The 25,166-nt window shown below is 47.7% G+C and overlaps 1 protein-coding gene across 2 annotated transcripts in view; it reads left to right on the top strand.

Annotated features, from left to right (window-relative positions):
* The window catches only part of LOC147659414 (1-aminocyclopropane-1-carboxylate synthase-like protein 1), a 210,216-nt gene extending 185,269 nt beyond the window's left edge, over nucleotides 1–24,947 (top strand). For both annotated transcript variants that reach the window (XM_086951760.1, XM_086951759.1), the window contains 4 exons: nucleotides 3,418–3,559; nucleotides 21,768–21,910; nucleotides 22,767–22,920; nucleotides 23,649–24,947. In XM_086951760.1, the coding sequence (XP_086807886.1) occupies nucleotides 3,418–3,559; nucleotides 21,768–21,910; nucleotides 22,767–22,920; nucleotides 23,649–23,938 (729 nt within the window). In that variant the 3' untranslated portion in view covers nucleotides 23,939–24,947. The remainder of the gene's footprint in view (nucleotides 1–3,417; nucleotides 3,560–21,767; nucleotides 21,911–22,766; nucleotides 22,921–23,648) is intronic.
* The last annotated feature ends 219 nt before the right edge of the window (nucleotides 24,948–25,166 follow it).

Below are 25,166 nucleotides of genomic sequence, written 5' to 3'. Positions count from 1 at the left end.
TCGATAGGCTTCTCTCCGCTGTCACGTGGGCTCTGGGGCATCTGCGACGTCCAGGAGCAGGTCACGATCTGTCCCACGTAGGCTCTCGCCGTCAGCACCGTCGGCTTCAAGATTGCAGCAAACAGCACTTGGCAAAAGCAATCCACGCAGAACCGGGAGATTGCTTATCACTCGAACCAGGAGGGTCAGAGTGGGTGCTCCTTTTCACAGGAGCTGGTGCAGATCTGGAGCAACCAGAAAAGCAAGTCGGATTTCAAGTTTCGTCGGCACAGGGGCCACAAGCCAGCTGGCAAGTGACCGGGCCAACGCGTCGAGCACACACAGGCAGAAGGGCCCCACGCAGCACTCGTCGAGTGTGGAGGGGTGAGCTTTGGTGCAAGTGGAGCTCGGGGCTGGGGCTTCTCAAACCCCGGTGTACAGCTTCGAGGGTCACTCGTGGGCTGCACGGTCAGCGTCTCGTGGCCTTTTCAAGATGGCGTGCCCCACGCTTCCGGTCGCCTCCACGGGTCTCAGCTCTGCAGGGACTGTGGATCGGGCAGGTAGAAGGCAGGCAAGCTTGATCTCGTCGATCTCTGTCGCTCGAGTTCCGGCGGGAACTGCAACAAAGCAAGGGTCGAGGGCTGGATGGTGCCTGTTTGCACAGGGTGGTCACTCCTTGACCACAAGGGAGATTCTTCAGTCTTCTCACGTCGTGTAGAAAGTCGAAGGGTCCAGATTTCGTTTCTTATGTTTCTTCAGGATGATCTGAAGTCCGTTGGGACTGCTCCCCCTCTTATTCGAATCTAGGGGGTTGGACATCCTGCTAGGTCCCCTCCTATGGGTGGGACCCAGGAAGGGGGTGGTTACACCCCTCTCCTTTGATCCTGGCCGCGCTGGGACAGGGGCTGGGAGGCCCCAGAACCGGTTTGGCCGGATCCTGCAAGGGGCAGCCTTGTGCTCCCCAGGCAGTGTCTGGTTTCTTTGAAACCTCCCTACTCCAATCCACTATCTCCTGTCTGGGGTGGTTTGACACCGCCCTGTGACAGGAAACTCTTTGTCCAGGCCTCCTCTGCCGGGTTTCGGTCAGCAGCAGGAGGCCAGACCCGTGTCTGTGGCAGGGGCATCCATTTTGTGGATCTGAGGCTCATTTTAAATCAACCGCGTTTCAGTAAAGTAACATGTCTTCTCCCTCTAGAAGGGTGGAATGCTACCCCCGTCGCCAGAACTGGCGAGGGGGTAGTATTCCAATTCGTATGACACCTTACACGACATGTTTTGATAAAGCCAAACCAAAGTTGCTATATAACCGCGAGGATTATAAGGCGCTTAAGAGTATATGGTATGGCATTATCCCGGATCAGCTTAGGGAGTTGTTCCCGACAGCTGCAGACAGGCTCAGCTCATGCCAGAGCTCCATCTCACATAAAACCACGCACTCTGCCTCCAGGATTGATGAGGCCTTCCGTAGGAGTGGCTCACAGGTTATATATGTGTCCAGATATAGGGTTAGATATAGGTATACTATATCTAAGCAAGGGGTGATTACACCCACTTGCCCCAGCTGAGTGATCAGCCAGTTGTGTCAATTTAAGAACCAGCCAGGGGTTGGCAAAAGCTATGCTTCAGCCCCTGGTAGGCCTTGGTGGCACCTATGCCCTGAGCACCTATAGTGCATGGTACAGGGGCTGACAAGGAGTCCATTTCCAATTGTGGTATGTACCTATAGCACATGTATTATAAATTTAGAGAGAGAACAGCAGGCTGGGGGTCTGATTAGCAGGCCCACAGCCTCAGTAAGTCGAAAACCAGTGAAGCAAAAAGCAAAAATTGGGGTGACCATAGGATAGCAGACCCTACTCTCCTACAACTACCCAACACTATCACCACCTTAACTCTCCTCTTTCTTCCCCTCGTGCAACCTATTATCAGTACATCAACTGAAGTGTAGTAGTTTAATTGAAGTAATAAATGTTGTGCAAATGATATCGGTTTTGTGGCGCTTTCTTGTATGGTTTCTCTGAACTTTCGCTGTCAGCAAATGCATTTATAAAGAAGGTATTGACTGCATATATGAAAGTGGCTCTTCTAGGTATTGAATACCAGTGTTGTAGCTCTTTACACAACACAGCTTGTCTGGATTTGAATTTATCTCATGCCAAATTAGTCACGGGCCAACTTTGAATTCCCTTACTGTACCCAGGTCCGGTGACTTGTTGGGTTACACCATTTTTCATAATGACAGGTTTGATCCTGAGCCATGTACTGAGCTGTACCTTCCTAGCCAGGAATTCAAGGTCTGTTCAGTCATTCAGTGGACCCTCAAGAGACTATATTGGTTCCTACCTACTGCTCTCTGCCCCTAGATGATGTGATAAAGCAGAAGGATTAAAAACTCAAATTATGAGCAAGATGACAAGTATAGCAGGAGAGTTAAGTGTTGTATTCCAGGGTGTTTGAGGGGAAACTAGGGCCATGAGTAATTAAATACATTTTCCACAGAAAAATATTTGACTGTTCTTTGTAACCCAGAAGCCCAATAAGCTGTGGTGTTCCTCTTAGTTAGTGCACTAATGACAGTTAACGGTCCCATGGAGTTGCAGGACTCTTTATTGGACAACAGAGACCAGAATAAGGTAGAAAACCTAATACAAGAGGCTTCCTTTATAGTGTTATTTAGGTATTTTGGTCTCATTGGATCAGATTCCACCACTGATATGGCAAGCCATACGTACTGGAAATATGAGATTTCTGCATCTACACACATTTGTTCAGTTCTGTGACTCTTTGCAGCCCACTACTGTTGAGGTAAGCTCTAGGGAGACACAGACATGCACACATCCCAACCCACTCAGTAGTGGGTAGCAGTTGGGTGTGATATGAAATGAAATTAAATTAAATTTGTACTTGTAAATCGCACTTACACCCCAACTGGGGTGTCCTGGCGCTGTACGCATACCGCTGTGGAACCCTTCCTGGCTTATCCCTGTGAAATGTCCATTCTTGGGCACCCCCAAGGTGAAGCCAGGCATCCCAGCGCTGTTGGGGCCGCTGTGGAGATTAAGCAAGTATTGCCCAGAGTTGCAAAGTGGGACACATGGTTAGAATAGGCACCGAGGCGAGCATTATCAGGTCCGAGGAAATTGAGCCCAAGACCCGCCGAGGCGGGAATTGAACCCTGGTCCTGGGCCAGATCTCTGCATCAGGTCTGCCACTCTAACCAACACTTCTCCATATGTAACCAATGTGTACATATTGGAATAGTACTGACCAGGCATTACAAAGTGGCCCATTCAAGGTACCAGTCTGTGTATTGTCTTGCTTAACACACTGGTAATTTTCAATATGCTTGTGAGTGGTATTATTGATTTGCCATGAGGGATAGTATCCTGTTCAGAGTGTTTCCTGATCGAGTCTTCTGTACACTTCTTGTTATCGTAGGACTTTGCAGTCTCTGGGATTCGCTTTGGCACATTGTATTCCCAGAACCAAGATGTCTGCAATGGTGTGGCCTCTCTATGTTACTTCCATGGTGTCTGTGGCCCCACTCAGTATAAAATGGCACAGCTACTGCGTGACAGAGGTAAGTTTTGCATGTCTGTACCTAACCACCCCCTGCTCAGTGTCTCTATTTACAATACCTTACTCTCCATTTGAGCTTTCAATATCCTACAATAGTCTTCTGTGAGCATGATTGTTTGGCATAAGACAGCATCTTCCAGATTGTGGGCATGTCTCAAAGGTTTGAACACATATTGAACCATTTAAATGAAAGCGTATCTACAGCTATAGTAAGTATCCTGAAGGTAGCATTTGATGCCAAATGGCAACTCCTGCACTGGTATTGTCAGTTTATTGCAATGAAACACAAGTACTTCCTAGTTGCTGTTGTGATGGGTACTAACCAGTACGTATCCTGTCTGTTCTGGCTGGGGGGGCAACTGTGTACAGCCTGCCTTTGGTTTGGACAGCTGTCAGTAATTGAGCTAAAATGTGCATTTTGAGATTCTGCACCTAGAGGAACTGATTTAGACTGTAGAGGCCTGAAATGAGTCCTCCTCCTGTTTTCCTTATAAGTAGTGAACATAAGCATTCCTGTCCTCCTTCTGGTAACGGTACCAACGTCTATCTTCCTAAAAAGAATAGCCTCTCATTCTCATGCAGATGTTGTCCATATGCCCACTAGCACAGAGGTCTACTGATTAAAGGGTGCCTGCTGAAACAATAAAGAATAGCTGATATCACCACTGAGAAGCATCCTTTTATCTGTGAAAGAGAAGCCTTCCTTCTGCTTAGTGGACATGAAAGGAGCCAAAAAGTAGGAAGAGAGAAGCAATAAATTAAAAGTGAAAAGCACAATAAACATCAGAAATTTTATTGGATAGTTTAAGCCATGCATTGGGCCAATCTTTCATTTAGGATTTTTCCAGCATGTTAGCCAGGTACCCACCCTTGTTAGTCCAGTGTTTCCATTGAGTGAGGGGAGCATATTGTAACAACATTCATTTAGTTCCCACAGACATTTGACACAAGTTTGGAGCGCTGCCATCTTTTTTTTAATAATTGTAAATATGAAGCGTATTGACTCTAAACTTTATCATGCATGTATGTCCCAGTTCTTTTTCTTTCTTACCCGGCACGAAGGCTGCGTGTGCGGAACAGCCTCATAATAACATTTGAAAGAGTCCCACCCCAAATCAGTTCTGAAACTTTAGACAGTGTTTCCACATCCCATGTGTGGACAATGTTTATAAAAGTGGGGGTAAACCACCCCACATTGTTCCAGTATTAAGTTCTTTTTGAATAAGGAAGCGAGTGCTCTACAGACTATTCATAGAGCTGCTTGTAACCAGGCATTACTGAAAGTCCCATCTTTCTTATTTGAGAGCTGTGAGTCTGCTTAGAGTGCATAAAACCTACCTGTCTGCTGCAAGAGGGAAGGAGTTTGCCTATCTTTGCAGGAACAGAGACTGTCCAGCAACCACTGATGCAGGAGAAATCTTAGCACTGAAGAGAGTGACACTGCTAGACACTGCTTTAAAACATTCGCCCCAAGGTATATGGAGAGCAACCTTGGGCCTTTGGCTGCACCAATGAAGACACCCGAAGGCGCACAGACTGATCTGCTTTACCCACATGAAACTGTTGTTTAATGATAAAGGCACGATAAGCTGTTAAGCTGAGCTGTATGCTTGGAACAGTGTGAACATTTGGGCTAACTGCACCGGTGCCCAACCCAGTTTAAAATGATAGAAGGGTGGGACAGTTATAGTGGATAGGAGTAATGGAAGAGTTTGGAGCACCTCACTGATAGAAAGCAGAATTCTGCAACCCTGCATTTTATTTCCGTAAAATTTACAGTGTTTAGTTGTGTTCCGTGATTAGAGACATGATCTACAAGCATATTCCTTATTAATTAATTTCCCAGGCATCAGATCGGCCCTGGGCCAGGGTTCAATTCCCCGCCTCGTCGGGTCTTGGGCCCAAAATTCCACGGACTCGATAATTCTCGCCCCGGTGCCTACTCGACTCACGGGTTCACACTCTGCGACTCTGGGCAATAGCTTGCTTAATCTCCACTACGGCCCCTCGCGGTGGGATGCCTGACTTTCACCTTGTGGATACCCTGCCGGGCTATCTCACAGGGGGATACCAGGACGGGTTCCCTAAGCAAGCGCTTGGGTACCTACCTCGGTTGGTGATTTGCGCTATATAAATACATGTACATTTACATTTACATCAGACTGGATCCGGAAGATTTTTCTTCAAGCAATACCCCTGTGCGCCGGTAGGTGATCGTTCGGGTCTGTGTGACGTCATCTGCATTGTCCGCTCCAAAGTGATGTACGCGTCACCTATATAGGTGCCATCTCGGCATGCTGATGTCAGTGGCTTTTCCCGACTTACCAATGCCAGAAACATGTAACCATGAATAGTACTGACATTGGTGGGTTTTGAACAAACCAGGACCCTCAACGGGAACAGCCCCAAACCCTAGAAACATGTCTGCAGCGCGGTGAGGATAGGTGGGTCGGTAATAAATCTGCGGCTAGATCATGTCTCTACAAGCTAAGGCGTTAATTACGGTAAGTAATTTGTCCATCTGATAAAGACATGTAGCCACAGATTCCTTACTTTTGAATAGATACCCAAGCAATGTCATCCCCTGAGGATGGACTAAAGACAAATTTATACTAGAATACCCTGCTGGATTGAGACCCAAAATAGCCGTCCATTTAGACTTGAATATCCTCTCAGTAATGTTCGGTGAACGTGTGTAGGGATACCTATGTTGCTGCCTGACAGATATCCAGGACTGGGACTCCATATTGCAAAGCATTGGTAGCAGTCTTAGCTCTGTTGGAATGCGCCCTTTAGCCTTCAGGAGGTTGCTTCTAGGCCAAGAAATAGCAAATTGTGATGCAGAGGACTACCCACCGAGAGATGGCCCTCTGCACATCACGAGCCTTCTTTGCTCCAGCATACCCTATGAATAGTTGGTCATCCACCCAGAAGTCTTTTGTGCGTCTAAGTAAAGCGACAATGCTGATTTTTGAGCCCCAGCGGTGGAGTTGCTCCTTGTCTTTGTATGGATGCGGAGGAGTGAAGAAAGTGGGCAAGGTGTTCAATTACCCCACATGAAATGGAGCAACCGCTTTTGGAAGAAAGAAGCCCTACTGTGAAGCAACAATTTGTCACGGAATATTGCCAGAGAGGGGTGCTAGGACAATAAAGCCTGCAGCTCACTCACCCTCCAGACAGATGTAATTGTCACTAAGTAGACTGTATTGATGGTGAGCAGCTGGGGGGGCGCTTATGCAGGGGCTAGAAAGGAGCACACATTGGGAAAGCGAGAACCCTTTACAATGAATCTTTCATCCCGCATACTATCAGTCCGCATACTTTTATAACGAAACTAGCAGCCCGTCCCGACGTTGTCCGGGAGCAAAAGGCTGCTTCAGGGCCCCAACCCGCCCCGCAGAAGAGTTGTCTGTGCAAGTCCTGGCCCTGTTCAACTGATTTGGCCCACTTGTGTTATTTTTTTAATTCGTATGTATTGTTTTCCGCGTTTTATGTTGTCCGCAACTGTGAGGAAAGTGTCGTGTCACCTGTTTAATGTTTTTTTTTCTTTCGAAGGCTCTTTCCGTGTGCTTGTTTTTGTATCCCTTCAAAGAAGTTTCCCTTTCGTTTTGTCAATTGTGTGGTGAAGTCCTGGCAGTGCTCGAGTGATTATGGGCAGTTGTGTTATTTTCGTTATTCGTATGTCTTATTGTAAGCGTTTATCTTGTCCGCAAGATGTGAGGAAAGTCTCGTGAATGCGCAGTCGATTGCGTTTCTCCATTGAGAAATGTCGGCTTTTTTTGTTCGTGTTTACCCCCCTGTGACGTCGTTGGTCAATGGCCAATGGTTAAAGACTTTTTTTTTTTTGGTAAGCCGAAGTCGTGTGTGTGTTTTCTTTAGTGCGTTGTGATTGGTGTAGTATGCGATTAATCCTGCCCCCTGTGTGGTGTCCTTTGACACTCTTCGTCCATGGAAGGCCCGCCCGGTTTTTAATGCGAAGGCGTCAATGTTGTCTGGGTAACTGCAACAAATGTATGTATATTTCTTATAGCGCGCACCTCGGCTGTTTTTGTATATTGGTGTTACTGCGCTGTATGTGTGAATTTAAATTCATTGAAAGCGCATTTCCGCTGTAAGTGTTGGGATTTGTAATTGTATGTTTAAATTCATTGAAAGCGCATTTCCGCTCTATGTCTGCAAATTGTGCGTTCTAAATTCAGTGAAAGCGCATTTCCGCTCTATGTGTGCATATGTAAGTGTGTTGTGAAGTCGCTTGGCCTATGTTTGTTATTTGCACTTGGCACGGCCCTGTAAACACCCACATTTGTTGTTTAAGACGCCCACGGCCACGACCACGCCCCCAAGGTACTACTTTACCACTTTTGGCGTTTTTGCTTTTTTAATGTATATGGTGTACATATCTATAGCCTATGTCCTTCTGCCACATCTCCCCTTTCGAACTGTGTATTGGGTGTAGTGATTGGTGCATTACTTTTGTAGCTTACCTGGCTCAAAGGTTTGTGTTCTCTCTTTATAACAGTAGTATAGACTACCATCACTCCGCAATGCAATTATAATGCATGGCATTATATCTTATATATATACTTTTACCACGCAGGCTTTTACAACGAAATTCGTTGTAAAAGCATGAATGGTAAAAGCATATGTTTTTAATATTTAAGTTTAAGGTAAGTATATGGTTTTAGTTTGGGAGTGTTGGGGTATATGTTTTAGGGGTTCAGGGGTATTTTAAGGGTGCAGTATATGTTTTAGCGGCTCAGGGGTATTTTATATTTATTATTATTTTCTCATTTATTTTATTAGATTATTATTTTTTTAGGGTTCAGGGTGGGTTTTGGGTTATGGGGTACAGGGGTATTTTTAGAGTTCAGGGATAGGTTTGGGTTTTGGGGTACAGGGGTATTTTTAGGGTTTAATGTGGGTTTTGGGTTATGGGGTACATGGGTATTTTTAGGATTCAGGGCTAGTTTTGGGGTACAGGGGTATTTTTAGGGTTTAGGGTGGGTTTTGGGTTCTGGGGTACAGGGGTATTTTTAGGGTTCAGGGATAGGTTTGGGTTTTGGGGTACCGGGGAATTTTTAGGGTTCGGGGACAGGTTTGAGGTACAGGGGTATGTTTAGGGTTGAGGGCTAGGTATGGGTTTTGGGGTATAGGGGTATTTTTAGGGTTCAGGGCTAGGTTTGGGTTTTGGGGTACAGTGGTATTTTTAGAGTTCAGGGTTAGGTTTGGGTTTTGGGGTATAGGGGTATTTTTAGGGTTCAGTGCTAGGTTTGGGTTTTGGGGTACATGGGTATTTTTAGGTTTCAGGGTGGGTTTTGGGGTACAGGGGTATTTTTAGGGTTCAGGGATAGGTTTGGATTTTGGGGTACAGTGGTATTTTTAGGGTTCAGGGATAGGTTTGGGTTTTGGGGCACAGGGGTATTTTTAGGGTTCAGAGCTAGGTATGGGTTTTGGGGTACAGGGGTATTTTTAGGGTTCAGGGCTAGGTATGGGTTTTGGGGTACAGGATTTTCTTGGGGGTTCAGGGCTAGGTTTGGGGTACAGGGGTATTTTTAGGGTTCAGGGCTAGGTATGGGTTTTGGGGTATAGGGGTATTTTTAGGGTTCAGGGCTAGGTATGGGTTTGGGGTACAGGGGTATTTTTAGGGTTAAGGGCTATGTTTGGGTTTTGGGTGCAGGGTATATTTTTAGGGTCAGGATGGGTTAGTGTTTAAGGGTGCTGGGGTATTTTACGGAGTAAGGGTGGGTTATGATTATGGGGTGCAGGGGTTTTTAAAGGGACTAGGGTCGGATTTTTTTAGGGTGTAGTGGGTAATTAAAAAAAATACATACAAAAATATATATTTAATCAATTTAAATAAAAAATATTTTTTAAATTAACAAACTATATATATGTGTGTGTAATGACATGCGTGGTAGAGGCATATGCAGAGTAAATGTTTGCGGGGTCACGGTAGGTCAGAGTAAACGCACTTGCGTTATAAAAATGCGTAGTAATGGTATGCGGGATATTATCCCACGGAATAACATCACATATTTCCCACTTAGGCATAATAAAAGGGGCATGAGGGAACATATGTACAAAGCCTTTTAGGTATCTTTGTACAATTGGTGATTCAAATAAGAAGGGTTGTTCTGGCAGCCTCAGGAAGGCAAACAAAGCCGTAAGATACCCTTTCAAGGTGCCCAGAGCAGAGCCCTGCTGGGCAAGGGACAAAATAAAAAGCAAAATATCAGAAAGGAGACCAGGAAGAGGGTCAATAGACTTTTCTGTACAATATACTACAAATTTGTTCCACTGGCAGGCAGATACCATCTTTGTGAAGTGACGCCCAGCTGCCAGAATGGCATTGCAGAATTCGGGAGGTAGGTGAACAGCTACTCACTGCTGCCGCTCAATCGCGACACAAGAAGGCGCAGATTTGACTTTTTCGGATGAACGACCCTCCCCTGCTGCTGCTACAGTAGATCCTTCCAAAGGGCCAGTCTGATATGAGGATCATTGCTCATTTGCAGCAGCACAGGATACCAGACTCTCCGTGCCCTGTCCAGAGCCACAAGAAGGGCTTGTGCCCGGTCGTTCCCGATCTTCTTGATATCAGGAGTGGTATGGGAGACACTGCCTACAAGAGGCAAGAGCTGCCCTCAAGTCGGAAACTTCAGCACGCAAAACTGTCGACATTGCACGTTCTGAGACGTTTTAAGGCATGGGCAAAGTGGGCAATTGCCCAGGTCTTCCACATTCAAAGGTGCTCCATGAGAATGTAAGCTCTATCTCTCTCTAGTTCACATCTGGCTATTTCTATATTGGAACCCCTCCTCTGTGCCTCTCTGCCTCTGCCTCTCTTTGGCCAGTGTCATCTTGGTGTCCTTGCCCCAAAATATGTCCTGCCTGGGGCCCAAAGAATTCTAGACGACACTGTGCATATTGTCTGCGCAGGCAAACGGATCTAACCAAAGCTCTCCCCACTTCTGAAAGATCTTGCGCCACTTCCAGATGAAGACGCAACTCGCTATCCATTAGGCATTGACGGCTGAGTTTGTTTGTCCCAGCTTTCAGGGAACCTGCCAGGTGTTGAACCATTTGTGATATACCCTGCTGTTCCAGCCATGTACAGAGATGCAGGACCTCTTGGCAAAGAGTTCACAATGCCACTTCACTCGGTTTGTTGGAGTACCACATGGCGGTGGTGTTGAACTGGTCTTCCTTTGATGGAGGGTAGAAAGGTTTTCAATACCAATTGGATTGCTCGGAGCTCCAGCATGTTGATGTGAAGTCCAGATTCCTCCGGAGACCAGAGCCCTCTGATCTCCACCTCTCACAGATGACTGTCCCATCCCAGAAGGGACGCACCTGTCACTACTGTGAGACTTCGGTATAGAAGGGAGAGGGGTCTGCATGTGAACCAGTTGTGGTTCGTTAGCCACCACTGCAGGTCTCTTGCAGTTCCCTCCTAGATCTGGACCATGTCGGCAGATTCCCCTGATTCTAGGGCCTACTGTAACTTCAGGTCCCATTGTCAGTAGCGGATGCAGGAGGCCATGAAGCGCTGCAGCCTCAAAGTCATTGTCACAGACATCCAGGATAGAGGGTGAAACACCAGTATCATAGACTGAATTACCTGGTCTCGCCATTCGGGAATATAAGCCTGAAACTGCACTGCATCCATAACGGCTCCAATGAAAGAGCGCTTCTGAGAGGGAGCCAGGTGTGACTTGGGCAAGTTAATAATGAACCCCAGTGAATGCAGGAGGTTCGCCACAGTCTAAAGGTGGGAGACGACAGGGCAAGGTCGCCTGCAGCAGCCAGTCGAGATGGGGGAATACTGGCACACCTGATCTGTGACCACCGGCTTCACCTTGGTGAACAGCCGAGGGGCACTGGTAAGGCCAAAAGGGAGCCTGTGAACTGAAACTACCCATGGTCTACCGTAAACCGCAGGTAGCGCCGATGGGCAGGCAGGGTGTGAATTTGGAAATAGGTGGCCTGAAGGTCCAATGCTACCATCCAGTCTCCCAGGTCCATGGCAAACAGAACCTGAGCTAGTGTGAACATCTTGAATTTTTCCATTTTGAGGAAGTAGTAGCGGTTTCTTAGGGCTAGTATAGGATGAATGACCTTGTCCTTTTGCAGGACCAGAACGTAGCAGGAATAACAACCCCAGCCTACTTCTGGCTCCGGGACCCTTTGTATGACTCCTTGGCCAAGACAGCCATGACTACCTACTGAAGTAAAATTAAATGATGCTCCCACCAGCTGGTTATAGTATGGAGGCATGGAGGAAGGGGTGGTCTCAAAGGAAAGCGAGTAGCCCCTTCGAACTATCTTGAGGACTCACCAGTCCGATGTGATGGTCTGCCGGTGTTGTAGGTGATGTGTGATCCTGCCACCAACTGGATGCCCATGGTCTTGAAGGGCAAGACTAGGAGGGTTTGTAGGCTGAAGCTGCTGGGGGCAGCGGCTCTGACCTGACCTCTCGGCACCTAACCCACATGGTCGGAACAAACCATGCCCGTGCAGGTGTTGTTGAGCTTGCATGGCTGGGGTGTGGCTGATGAAGATGGAAGTACCTTCCGTAGCCATGAAAAGGGGATGTGCACCCACTGACAGTCCCAAGGACTTGGCCGTAGCCTGTGAGTCCTTAAAGCGGTCCAACAGTCTGCCTTGTATCCGAAAAGACGGATACCATCAACGTGCATGTCCATGAGCGAGGCCTGGACATCCCCTGAAAAGATAGATGTTCTCAGCCAGGCACCGTCGATGAAATCTCTCTGCCAAGCTAGTCAGTCATGTCTAGACCACATTGAATGGTGAACTTTGCTTCATCTTTTCCATCTGACACTTGGGCCTTCGCTGGACACTGTGGTAGCACTTGCGCAACACTTTCCCACAAAGTGTCATTAATGGCATGTGGTGTTCACCAAAAGCAATGCAAGGCTCGCAGAAGAAAACATTCCATGCCCCACTTTCCAGCCTCTTGGATTCCCTATCCGGGGAAGCGGAAGGCAACGAGCCCTGGGACGTAGATGCCGGGACTACCAAGCTCTCTGGGACAGGGTGGGTAGTGAGGAAATTTCGGTTACCCAGAGCAGGACAGTGATAGTGGACAATCGTCCTATCACAGGAGCCCCTGTGCTGGGCTTGGACCAGAATCCCATTAGGATGTCCATGAGGGCTTCATTAAACGGGAGTAAGGGTTCCGAGGAGGAAACTCCTGGCTGAAGCACCTCCGTCAAGATGTTATTCTTGAACGCCACTGAAGAAAGCTGAAAGACATGGACCTCAGCCGCCCTAAGCACCATCAAAGCATATCCTATAGTAGGGAGGAAGAGAAACCATGCCAGCATCTAGAGAATCATCAAGTCCACTGGCTTTGCCCAACTCCTCAAGCCTGTGCAGTTCCTCACCAGTCTTTTCTTCTAGAGGGTCCAGCAGCCCTTCCAAATCTTCTCCCACTCCTAGCCCTTCAGAATAAGGCTCAAGGAAACAACATAAGTCTTGTTGGGGCGATGCAGTACCGGGCTCGGTTTATCAGGGATTAGAATGGGGCTGGCGCCGTCAGTAGCTTCGGTGTTGGGACCAGCGTCAGGGAAGGTCGCAGTGGCATAACCTGCACCGGTTCAGATCCGGCTCTGGTTCCTTTGGAGGCATTGTGCCCAAGCCGTTGGTATGGATTCTGATGGTGCCCCCTGTAACTCCACGGGGCCGGTAGGGGTGCCCAAAAATGAGGTGTATGGCATAATAAAATTCTCTTAGTTGGGCGGGGGTTGCTCCGGCTCCCAGAAAATCTGAGAGGTATGGACCGGACCAAGGCACAGGTCTCGTAGAACGTGGGCTTGAATACTGAGATTACTCAGTCACATTGGCTAATGGACAGGGACAAGACGTAGCACGCTTCTACTTCTTGTGCTTTTTGTGCCTCTTACCTGAATGTCCCGATCATTTTGAGTGGTACGAATAGGACTTGGGACTCCTGAAGCGGTGATGGGACCTTCCTCCCGACCAGTACCATAGCCTCCGAGGATTTGAGTGAAGCAGCGTCGTTTGCCAGACCTCAAGCAGCTTTAGGGACTGCTCCCTCAAAGCCTTCGGAGCCATGACTTGCATTCGGCCTGACCGGTGCGATCCTGCACGCCAGACGATTACTGATGTTCCATTGTGAACACAGAGGTCCCGCCTTGACTTCGGGCGGCTACCACTAACTGCGCCCATCAACCACGTATTTGGGTTGAATCTATTGTACACGCCGGAATTCCAATTTCCTTCCCTCTGACCGCAGCAGCGCCATCAGACGGGACGTATTGTATGGTCCCTTATCTAGGCTCGCCTTAACCAGGGCGTCCATCATCTCATGGTTCCATCTGCAACCCCTTTGGAATCGTAATTGCACGTGGATTCTCCTCCACCGGTCCATCCACCTGTATTACCAGAGCGGCCTAATCGGACGGTCGGCTTTCCTCACCACCCAGGTACCCGAGGTTTTGCCCTGCCTTTCCAGCTGAGCCTCGGCAAGCTATTGGTTCCTATTTGAACCGAGTCAAAGCTTCATGCAATCCACGTTTCTACGGAATTTTCCCTGTAAATAGGCTTGCATAGTAGGCAATGCATTGGTTGTCCTGATGATGATCCTTCATTTTTATAGGATCGAAACGCCGTCGACAGTTGTTGTAGTTTAAACACTTGTTCCCCACTGTGTGACATATTTGCGTTTTTACTACAAGAGTAAAGCTAGATTGATTTTGTCTATTCTTGTACTAGCTTCTCACAAATTGTAAAATTGCCTGTTATACTGCTTACCCCTGTATATTGTTTGTCTAGCCTTGTTGTCTGTTGTGGATACAGGATTGTGTCCCACTACATACATGTTGTTTTTAAATGTTTTCTATTCTTGCCATTGATTCTTGTCATTGATCCGGCTGGACACCTTAGTTATTATAGTGCAGATTGTGGCCTATAATTATTTTAAGTCTGTGCATTCTGTTTCTTGTCAAGGACCTTTTGTTGACCGATATGACCTGCAGTCGGAGCACGACTTTGAGTCGTGGTCGCGCTCCAGACACCAGAGACAAAAAAAAATGCGGATCTGTCACCAACCTTGCACAGTGACAGGTGCCACACATTTGAACCCTGAAATATTTTTAGATATGGTAACCTACATACCAAAAAAGGGTGTCAACAAAAAGTATAAAATCCTGTCAGAAAGTGGCAGACTGTGGCTCTCTTCACGGATCAGCGCTTGACTGGCGTGGAAAGAAAAGAACTGACTTCAGTGCCCCCAGGGGTGCATATACAGGTGGTGTTGACATTGCTTCCAGCATAAATGACATCACGCGGCCCCAACTAACACCACCTACCGGCGCGCTAGGGTGTTGCTCGAAGACAACAGCTAAATGTCTCTATCAGATCTTACTTTCTATTTCATAAACATGAGCATTGGGCTTGACCTTACTTTATTGTGTCTGTTCGTTGATTGTTAAGATTTGAGCTCTTGCCCTCCACAATAGCTCCCTGAGAAGCCTGTGACTCCTCTCCCTCGCTTCCCTGAGAATTCAGCAGGGCACAGGGTTGTAATTGGTCCATATTGTCATAGTAGAATAGACCCCAGGATACCAGTGGCCAATTATCTCAAATACCTTGGTTAGTGCCCTGTAGTCCCTGCCTGCCATGTGCCCCCTCCCTGAACAGGATTTGACACTCACATACACCTTCTGGATTTCTTCCTCTTCTCTTTCTCTCCTTTTGTACTTCTGTCCCTTTATAATGCATCTTGTATGTGAAACAAACCCGTAATAGTTGTTATTTTTAATTTTAATAAACAACTGCATTGGTTTTTATGACATATAAAGAGTACAGTAATAGAATGTACTCTTTTGATCATCACCAGCCCATCCCGCTCCACCCTCACTCATCTTACATTAGTAGTCCCAACCATTTACCCCACACTTGGCTGTACTTGGCGGGATAGCCTCTTGCCTCGTAGACCAGCTTTTCTTGTGAACACCAGTCCACCCCTTTGCACCATCTAAGTATGCTGGGGTGGGGGGGAGGGGGGCAGAGTTATTCCATGCAGCAGTAATTTCTTGTTTGGCTACAAGGATGGCCATCCCCAGGAAGGTCTTGTCTGCCCCGAACCAGTCTATGACTTCCATGACTACCATGAGTATTTTTAGGGAGTCACTCGGGACCTCCCAGCCCAACAGGCTGCCCAGTGTGGACACTATTGTTGCCAGTATGTAATTAGTTGGGTACAGGCCCGGACCATGTGATAATAATCTGCAGTTTCTGTCTTGCAACGCGGACAGGTTGGAGTGGCCAAGAACCCTTCATGGTATAGGCGGCCAGTGGTGAGTTATGCACACTGGAAGTAATTTACCTGGACCAGTCGGAGCCTGTATGAAATAGTAATCACTCTGGGAGCCATTAGGGCGTCTCTTTAGTCCTCGTCATCGAATTGGCCCAGCCATGCTTCCCACCGCCGTTGAAGGGGGTAAAGGGAGGATGGGGAGTTGTTAACCAGTGAGCGGTAGATCTTAGATATCCCTCCTTTCCCAAGTCTACCCATCAAAATGTGGGCCTCTAAGGGACTAAATTCTGAGAATGTGGTACCAGCAGGTGCATATGAGGTGAGAGCATGTCTGAGTTGTAAGTACTTATAGAATTGTAAGGCGTGTAGAGAGTAAACAATATGTCAGTCTTGTAAGGAGTGTAGGTGATCACCTTTCCACATGTCCCTAAGCTGTTAAACTGATTAGGTCCCATTTTCGAGATCCCTGTAATGTCCCCACCTCACTAAGCCAGTGAACGTGAAACAGGGGGGTCTGCTGTGTAAGTTTATTCTCCCAGTGTATGTGACAGTGCGGAGCGCCAGGCAAGCAACACCCCGGTGGAACCACAGGAAGTGTTGGGGGGATCGGGCTCCATAAAGCATCACCTGGATTTGAGAGAATCCTAGGCTCTCAAGTACACCCGGTAGGCCGGGTCGGACCAGCTGCCCTTAAACCAGTCATCAACCACTCAAAGGCAAGTTGCTTGGTAGTATAAGTAGAGTTCGTTATGCCCATGCCTCCGTCATATGGGACAATTTGGGTGTGGCTGAAGGCCTTACATGTTCTCGAGCTACCTCAGAGGAATTTCTTAGCCAGGCCGTCCAGCTACCGGAACCATCCTCGAAATAGGTGGAATGGGTTGTTCTGGACTATGTGCAGAAACCGGGGAAGACCCATCATCTTAAATAAAGCAATTTTCCCCATGGGGTTGAGTGGGACCTACACAAATACCTAGATATTTAACTGACAGGCATCTAATAGGAATGGTTGATTGCCAGTCTGTGGATTACCTCGACGTATGAAGAGACACCAATGTCGACTTAGTGTGATTGATGCGCAGCCCGGAGGTCTTTTTAAAGGATTAGAGAATTTGGAGGAACCTGGGTCCCAGGCACGCTGGGTCTGCTTGGAAGAGCAGAATGTTGTCCACGTGTAGTGCAATATGGTCTTTGTGTGTGCCACCCCAGTGCCCCTTTCCACTACTTTGTTATACAGTGCATGGAGGTGGGGTATAAGAAGTTCCCGAAATGCCGCGCAATACTCCAGTGGTAACCCGTCTGGGCCAGGTTTCATCCCAGAGGCAACCGAGGAAATACCGTCCCCTATTTCTTCTTTTGTAATGGGCAGATCTAATTGGGGCATTTCCACTTCTGACAGTCGAGGGTGTCGGGCCAAGACTCGTCGGGCTGATATGGTGGTTGTGGCGTTGGACAGGTCTGCGGAGTAGAGCGGGAGTAGTACTCAGCGAAGGCTTGGGCGATTGAGGTAAGTGTGCGATTGGTACGATCATGCTGGTCGAGGATCTCTGGAATTATTTGATTCAACCAGTGAGTAGCTTTCCATTTTTGCCTCCCCAACCATACAAGTGGGCTTCGGAGGACCTCCATAATAGTTTTACTGACTCAAGTGATAGGTGTTTTATTTCTTCTCTCACCAACTCAAGTTGCCGGCCCGCTCCCTCTCCCTCTGACTCGGTTAAGGTCTGTTCCAAGGGTGTTGCCTGCGCTTCCAGCTGGGTAAGCCGACTCTCTTCTGCCATCCATTTGGCTTTTAAGTGTTGTTTGGCAAAACCCCTGATTGTGTCTCCCTCTGACTCGGTTAAGGTCTGTTCCTAGGGTGTTGCCTGCGCTTCCTGCTGGGTAATCCGGCTCTCTTCTGCCATCCATTTGGCTTTTAGGTGTCGTTTGGCAAAACCCCTGATTGTGGCTTTGCCGGTCTCCCACAGCGTGCCCTGCGAAGGGACTTTGTTGTGGCTAGTTAGAAAGTATTGTTCTAGCTCCTCCCCAATTACCCGCCGGAAAGTATTAACTTGGAGGAACCAGGCCTTCATCCGCCAGATGGGGCACAGAGCTCAGGAAGGACCTCCTCCATGAAGGAGGAGGGGAGAGTGGTCTGAAAAGCCACATGGGAGGATAAAGATATCAGTTACCTCACCAGTCAGGGGTGGGCATGAAACACGGTTTGATGCACGCATGAGTGTGTTGTGCTGCTGAAGTATTAGTATATTGAAGCTTTCTGGGGTTCCATACTCTCCAGACGTCGCATATGCTTAGCTTTGCTGCCCACTCCATTAACCACTTAGCGTGCTGTGTTCTGTGTGGGGATGGTGTGCCAGTGGCATCCATGGATGGCTACAAGACTGCGTTGAAGTCACCCTCAATGACTGTTAGCCCAGGGGGCAAGGAGGATATCTCATCAGTTGCTGCACACAGAGGTGGGGACAAGGTCACTGCAGGTACGTAAAGCAACATTAAATTAACGACCGCCCTTGTCTGTCTCTGGTTATATTAGTAGGAGTGAAAGAGAGGGTGCGGCGGAGGGGGAGGATCACCACCCCTCGAGAGCCCTGCTCGAGCCCAGAAAGGCAGACCCTGTCAAATCTGTGTCGCTCACGGATGGGGCAGTAATTACCCATGAAATGTGTCTCCTGAAGCAGAAGGATGTCTGGGGCGAACCTTTGGGAATTTTTCAATACTGCTGTACGCTTCCCCTTTCGAGGAGCCCATTGACATTCCAGTAGATGATTTGCAGAGGTTCTCCTCTTTATTTGGATGTAGTCCTAGCAAGTGTGTGGGATCATGGGCTGTGAGCTGTGTTTCTGACCTGTCTAGCTGAAACGGGCTTGGGTTGGAATAATACAGATGCCTACATTTCTGCACTGAGTGTATGGTAGGTGTAGATTTACAGTGACAGGCTGGGTGCTGTGGCTGGTGAACACAAATTAAAACAAAACTATTGACTACAGTCCCAACTCCCCCTCCAATCAATCCCCCAACCCTATACTTCTTTAAAGGACGTTTCTGTTGCCCTAATAACCGCAAATTACAACAAGACTAAACTGTAGAGCTTAGTGTGTGAGCTGCCAAATGGACCCCTCCATGTAGCAGGATGCATTTGTCTCCCTGGTATAGTCTTATTGTTCACACCAGCACTGCTGAAAGAACAAGGGCTGCATTCACTAGATGAAGTAAAGTAAAGTTTCTATCTGAGTAAATGAACATGACCTTGGGTCTAGTTTGAGCTAGATCGTTGGGCTCCACGAAAGATATAGGTCCTCATTTCCTATGCCTGGGGCATTTGTGGTCGCCTGTCAACCTACGTTTCCTTGATGGACAGGTGCCCCCGGTGGTGGCCTGGGTGTTAGGGCCCGGTGTTCCCGCTCCACAGCAGACCACATCCAGAGGGTATCCTGCGGTATCCAGGTTCTGATCCAGTTCTCAATGAAGTTTGCAACTAGTTCGGATTCTGCCCCTTCGGGGATGCCCACTAGACAGAGGTTATTGCATTGTGAACAGTTTTCTGAGTCCTCTGCTCGTCTGTACAACTCTGCCATGTGGGATTGGAGTCGCGTGACTTTTTCCTTTAGCTGATGCATGGTATCTGACACTGTAGAAAAGTGGAATTTTGCTTCTGTTATGCAGGCCGTGCCATTGCAGAGATCCTGTCTTTTAAGGGCTATGTTGACTCTCACCTCGCCTATTATATTCTCAATCGAGTCTTGTGAGGAGCGTATCGCCTGAAGGATGGCAGCGAGATCTCCTTCTGAGATGGAGGCCCTTCCCTGGGTGATCTCAGCGGAATTGGCTCAATTCGTAGCGTACTGGTCGATTCAGGTTTGCGTTGAGGATAGGTTTGTCTCTTTATCTTTCCCCATGATGAATGTCTGAAGCCCTGCTCAGCCACCCAGGTGGAGCGATTCCGGGCACCTGGTTGCCGGTCTGAGACTCGGGCATAGCCACCATTGTGCAGCAGTGCAGCCACACAAACTCTCACCAGGTCAACTAGATTAGTCCACTGCGCCATGACCAATGTTGCAGTATCTGTACATCTCGAACAAGCCACCTCATTGGATATGTGTGGTCTGGTCCAGCGTCGCACTGGGGACCCTTCAGTGATCAGCGAGGTGACTCAATAGAAATTGCCGTCCTCCCAACCTGGCTCAGCAGGGGCCAACCCCTCCACCCCCGAGTCCGGCTCTCGCGATACCCAGAGGGCACACCCTCTATTAGCCCCGTATGAGTGGGGCTGTGTCTTGTTCCAGGTCTCCAGTGGTGTATCTGTCTAACATATCGCTCCAGTCTGAAGACTTCTCTGTGGGGGCCCGGGTCTCCAATGTGTTGGGTAGAGCCGACCGCTTCGCTGTTGCACAGGTTCAGGGACCAAAAACCCAGAGGTCTGAGCTCAACCTCAACTATAGACCGGGCAGATGAGTCTCCTGATTAGGACACATGAAATAGCCCTACCACTTAAGGCGAGCACAGCGGACGGGGGCTCCAGTCACATCCGGCCCGGCTACCGCCCTTTTCGTCAGGTGTTATGTTCGTGGCTCTAGGGAGAAAGGACACGCACCCGAAAAATGCAGTCCCATGAGAGGGGGCTCAAGATGGATGTCTCCATCCACACCTTCAGCTCCTTAAGGTATGTTCTGGTTCAGTAGGGAGGGGAAGGGGAAGGGGACCCGGACCCGCACCACAGTCTAAGATGGCCCCGCCAGCACAGTCTAATCCGCTCGTTTCCAGATGTACGCTGTGTCAAGCCAGCTCACCAGGGGGGCCCCACCGGTCCTTACGCATCACCTCCGGCACTCTGCGTACTCTTCTTATCAGGCCTTGTCCCTAGGCTTCGTTCAGCAGGACCCTGTTCTTAGTCACACTTGCCTGGGGTACCTACGGTTCCAGTCCTAAGATCCACAGGGTCGGGCCCGTCTCCAGACGGGGGGGCCCCTCTCGTCTGCCCTGCTGACTCTGCACTACTGCTGGGGGTGGGGAGCCTGGTTCATGGACGTCCTCTCCGCCCCCTCAGCAGGTGTTTTCCCAACAGCTTGGAGAGTAGAGCAGGCCGGAGAGCTGCAGATGGGACTGCGGGAGGTTCTGCCTCCGCCCAGGCTTGGTTTGGCGCCATGTCGGGCCCACTCACTGTGCCCGGTTTTGGGACTCTCTTATGTCACCGCCCCCTCAGTGAGGCCAGTAGCAGTCAACGGGGCACCACGTTCACGATGTCTGCTCCGGGGGACGTCCTGGTGGTGTATGGTCCCGGTCGCCGCCTTGAGCCTTTTGTGAGGGAATGTGTTGTGCTGGATACTGGCGCTGGTGGACCCTAAGGGTCAGAGCGGATGACGGAGGAGCCCGGAGCACTCTTAGAGTGCGACCGCCATCTTGATACTCCAAGCCACGGCCCCACTTTTAATAGTTGTTTTTAACTCATACTTTAGGGAATACTTAAATAATGTTATGCAGCATATTTCCATACTGCTTGGACGATTGACATGTTTGGTCTACTTTCACTTATGAAGGTTCAATTTGTTAATCATACATTGTTTAATAAAGTATTTCTAAACTAATAAAGCTTATTAATTGCATAAATGGAGATTCTCCAATCAAATTGCTTCAATGTGTGGAGTTGTCAGTTGTTTGCAGAATTCATAGTATTGTTTGTATTTGTTTAAGATGCTGTGCTTCTATATTAATGCCTTCATGACCACAATAGCGGTTGCCTCTTTTAAAACGTTGATTTAAATCTTCGATCTCCTCTTGAATTCACTAATAAAACCTGCAGCTCTGTAAGTAGTCGACTGGCCTCTGTGATAACCTTCTAATTTGTGGCATGTGAAAAAGTATAGTAAACCAGTGTTCTACATGTTTGTCATATCTTACATTTATCTAGATTGGATCAATCAGGTCTTCTTGCGAACAAATCATGCCCGGCTGAGAGCAGCCAAAGCGTATGTGACAGAGGAGTTGGAGGCTCTTGGTGTCCCCTTTTTAAACCGTAATGCCGGTTTCTTTGTGTGGATCGATTTTCGTAAGGTGAGTGAGACCCGTAGGAGCGGTTCACCAGCATTTTCTCCCTGTTACATGTAGATATATTGTATAAATTAAACTGATAAAGGAAGATTAATTTAAAAGAAGAAAAAAAACTTCAAAATGTTTAGCTGCAGACAGTGACACAATGCCAAGTGTGAGGGCCTGGGAGGTCACCTTTCTGTAAGATGAAGAGTCAGGTGTATATTTAATATCTTTTATGTACATGCAAGGCACGTGATAGAACGTGCACCCAGAGCTTTTCTGCACCAGTAGCTCCTTCAAGGCCAGGCGCTATCCACAGATCTGGGTGCTGAAAGGGGTCAGATTGACACTCAGAGCAGCAGTGCCAACACTCTGCCAGGGGCACGCGCAATCTTGGGCACACAGCGAGAGGCCGCATCCCATCTTTAAGAGTGTCTCGCCATTAACCCTGCCCATTGAATTTTACCTGTCAAGCACAAACATCTCAGCTTGGCATCAGAGTAAAGGTGTGGTCCAGGATTTGCATTTATATAGCGCTTACTTACAGCTCTATCCGCAACGCGCATTGTGAAGCCAGATCCACTCAATGCATGCATTTAAACTTGCTGCCGGAACTGATAAGAACAAACATTTGCAATGCAATAGGTCTCTCATATTCGAAACTTTGAGCTATTGGCATTGTAAATAACAATGCCTTTTATTTATGTGCATTTTCTACTTACAGTTGTTGCTTGTAGTTTACAATGCCAGTAGCTCAAAATCTCGCTTATGCGAGATCTATTGCATTGCAAATTCTTGTCTTTGTAGAGGGAATATCCCGTTTGTTATCAACCATCCATTGTTCATCTTTGTCTTTCTTTTGTTCTTGCCCTGACAGTACTTACGAACAGGCACATTTGAAGAGGAAGTGATGTTGTGGAGACGTTTCCTGGATAACAAAGTCCTTCTCTCCTGTGGAAAGGCATTTGAGTGCTGCGAGCCGGGCTGGTTCCGGATCATATTCGCAGACAAAACTCACCGTTTACAGTTAGGTGGGTTTCTTGACTTTTTTCTATTTTCTTCTGTTGTAGACTGCTTTTCTGCTTCTGCTGAGACTTGTTGAATATTCTTTATGTAAGACTGGAGCTCCTGGTCATAACTTATAGACTGCTTGTGTCCTATTCCAGTAGCCTTGCTTTACCACAGTGAGGGAATCAAATGCTTGTAATATCTAGACTAGTGGATTTCCAGGACTGAGTAGATGTGCAAAAAAATTGAGTTTTGGTAGTTCATTGAAGTATAGATTTGTTTCCTGTGTGATATTTCTGTGATAATTCACTCCAGATTTGCCACCTCCTTTGTAACTTTAATTCTCCCATGTTCTGACTCCCGAGCAAGTGACAACAGCAACAGCCCGCCCTGGATTTCATGACCACGGTGTTGTTCATGATGGCTGCCACATGAAATATGGCCATAAATGCCACTAGTAATCTGTCCTAATAATGTTCTATTTAAATTGGTCGGTGAAAACCAACTTTGCCAGTTGGGGATATCTTGATTTTAGCTCCGGTAATGGATGTTTTTTGTGTCTAAAGGCATCACCCTAGAATATTTTTAGTCTTTGTAGAGTATTTCCGCTATTTCAAATGCTATCTAATACTCAATAATTGACAGCAAATAAAGGTGAAATATTTTGACTGCAGTACTGTATTGTTGGAAATCTTGTAAAATTGACATGTAGAACCTTCTAAACAGCTGCACCTACTCTGCTTTGCCACAGGAATGCAGAGGGTCCGAAAAGTGCTGGAGGAGATGGAACGTGAGATGGTGGCAGAAGAAAGGAGTCACATGGACCAGGCGGAACCAGATGGAAAGGCAGACAGCACAGACGAAGTGATCTATGTCTCCAGCAACCAAGAGCCCTCCAGCTCCAACCTGGGGGACCTGATAGGTCTTTTGCAGCAGCAGATGCGCTCCACGGACTGGCTGCAAAAGAATACAGTGGAGCAGTTTGCCCAGGAGAACCCAGAGGTCTTTGATGTGTTTGCCAAGTTAATGGGCAAGCACTAGGCTCTGGACTGATCATGTGCACCAGCTACATTCCTATTGCAGACTTGGGCATGCGGACATATTGTCTTTATAAACAGATTCATTGTAATGAAACTGTTATCTGTGTGCACAAGAGAACAACATCACACCAATGGAGAAAGTGGTAAGCCCTAAAATGTCAACAATGTCCTCTACTCTGAAGACTCTGAAACATGTTACCTCCTGCAGGTGCACTTTCTGAAGCCTCTGCCTTTCCAGACCAGTGCTGACATATAGATACGTGAAGGTAACAGTATTAAAGAGCCTTGTCACAAAGGATGCAAATTAATTTCCATTGTATGCACTGTTCACAGTAGTCCTGTTTGTCTCAAACGTCCCGCGCAGGGACATGCCTGTTATATGGTTTGCTTTCTAGGTTTGGTTGGAAGAAGGGGAGGTGCATTATTGTTTGCAGGAGAGGGACACATCTTTCAAAACAACTGCTGATTGAGTCTTGCACACTCCGACGGACCGGACTGGACGTGCAAGTGGTGTAAAGAATAACAAAAGCTTCAGTAGTACATATCACTTAACTGTTCTCTTCTATGAAGCTGATCTGTGATTTCAGATTGGTTGTTAGAAAGAAAAGCGAGATCAGCAAGAATATGTGTCTACTGGGTGTAGGTGGACAGCAGCCCCTGTCCAGCAGGGTATTGGCAGCACATGTCTCAGGAATGTCTAGAAGTCTTTCTATGGAGGTCTGACAGAAGAGAATGACAACAGAAGGACTGGACCTCCTGATGATCAGTTCAGAGACTATCCCTTTGTAGTGTTGCAGGAAAGGGAGGATTTCCAAACTGTCTTGTCTGCGGTGGGCGCCCTGAGACATCGCCTTTTTCAAGTTGAAAAGAGATGCAGATGGCTTCATCCACAAAGCACTAATAGAATGAAACCTTGAACAGAGCCGTATGCTGAGGAACATCCCCTGGTTTCATGGGGGTATCTGAGCGGCTTTGTCCCATTTTTATAATAAACCTGTTTTACTGTCAAAGGTTTAATGTATTAAATTATGATACGTGGTATTTGTAAACTGCAGAGTCTGGCGGTGCCATCGCCTTTTCCTGTTGCTTTTAACTGCTGTAGTACATTTCTCCCTGTCCGTGTCCCTTTGTTTTTGCTCCAGAGTCCCATTTTCTTAGCCTACTTCCTCCCCACGCCCCCAGGCTCTCGGCTCAGGTATCTGTCCATTTCTCCATTTCACATTCAGTGT

This window comes from Lissotriton vulgaris, unplaced genomic scaffold (genome assembly GCF_964263255.1).
Source record: "Lissotriton vulgaris unplaced genomic scaffold, aLisVul1.2 SCAFFOLD_461, whole genome shotgun sequence".
In the NCBI taxonomy this organism is placed as follows: domain Eukaryota; kingdom Metazoa; phylum Chordata; class Amphibia; order Caudata; family Salamandridae; genus Lissotriton; species Lissotriton vulgaris.
The sequence above is the reverse complement of the archived record's forward strand: the minus strand, read 5'-3'. Positions and strand labels throughout refer to the sequence as shown.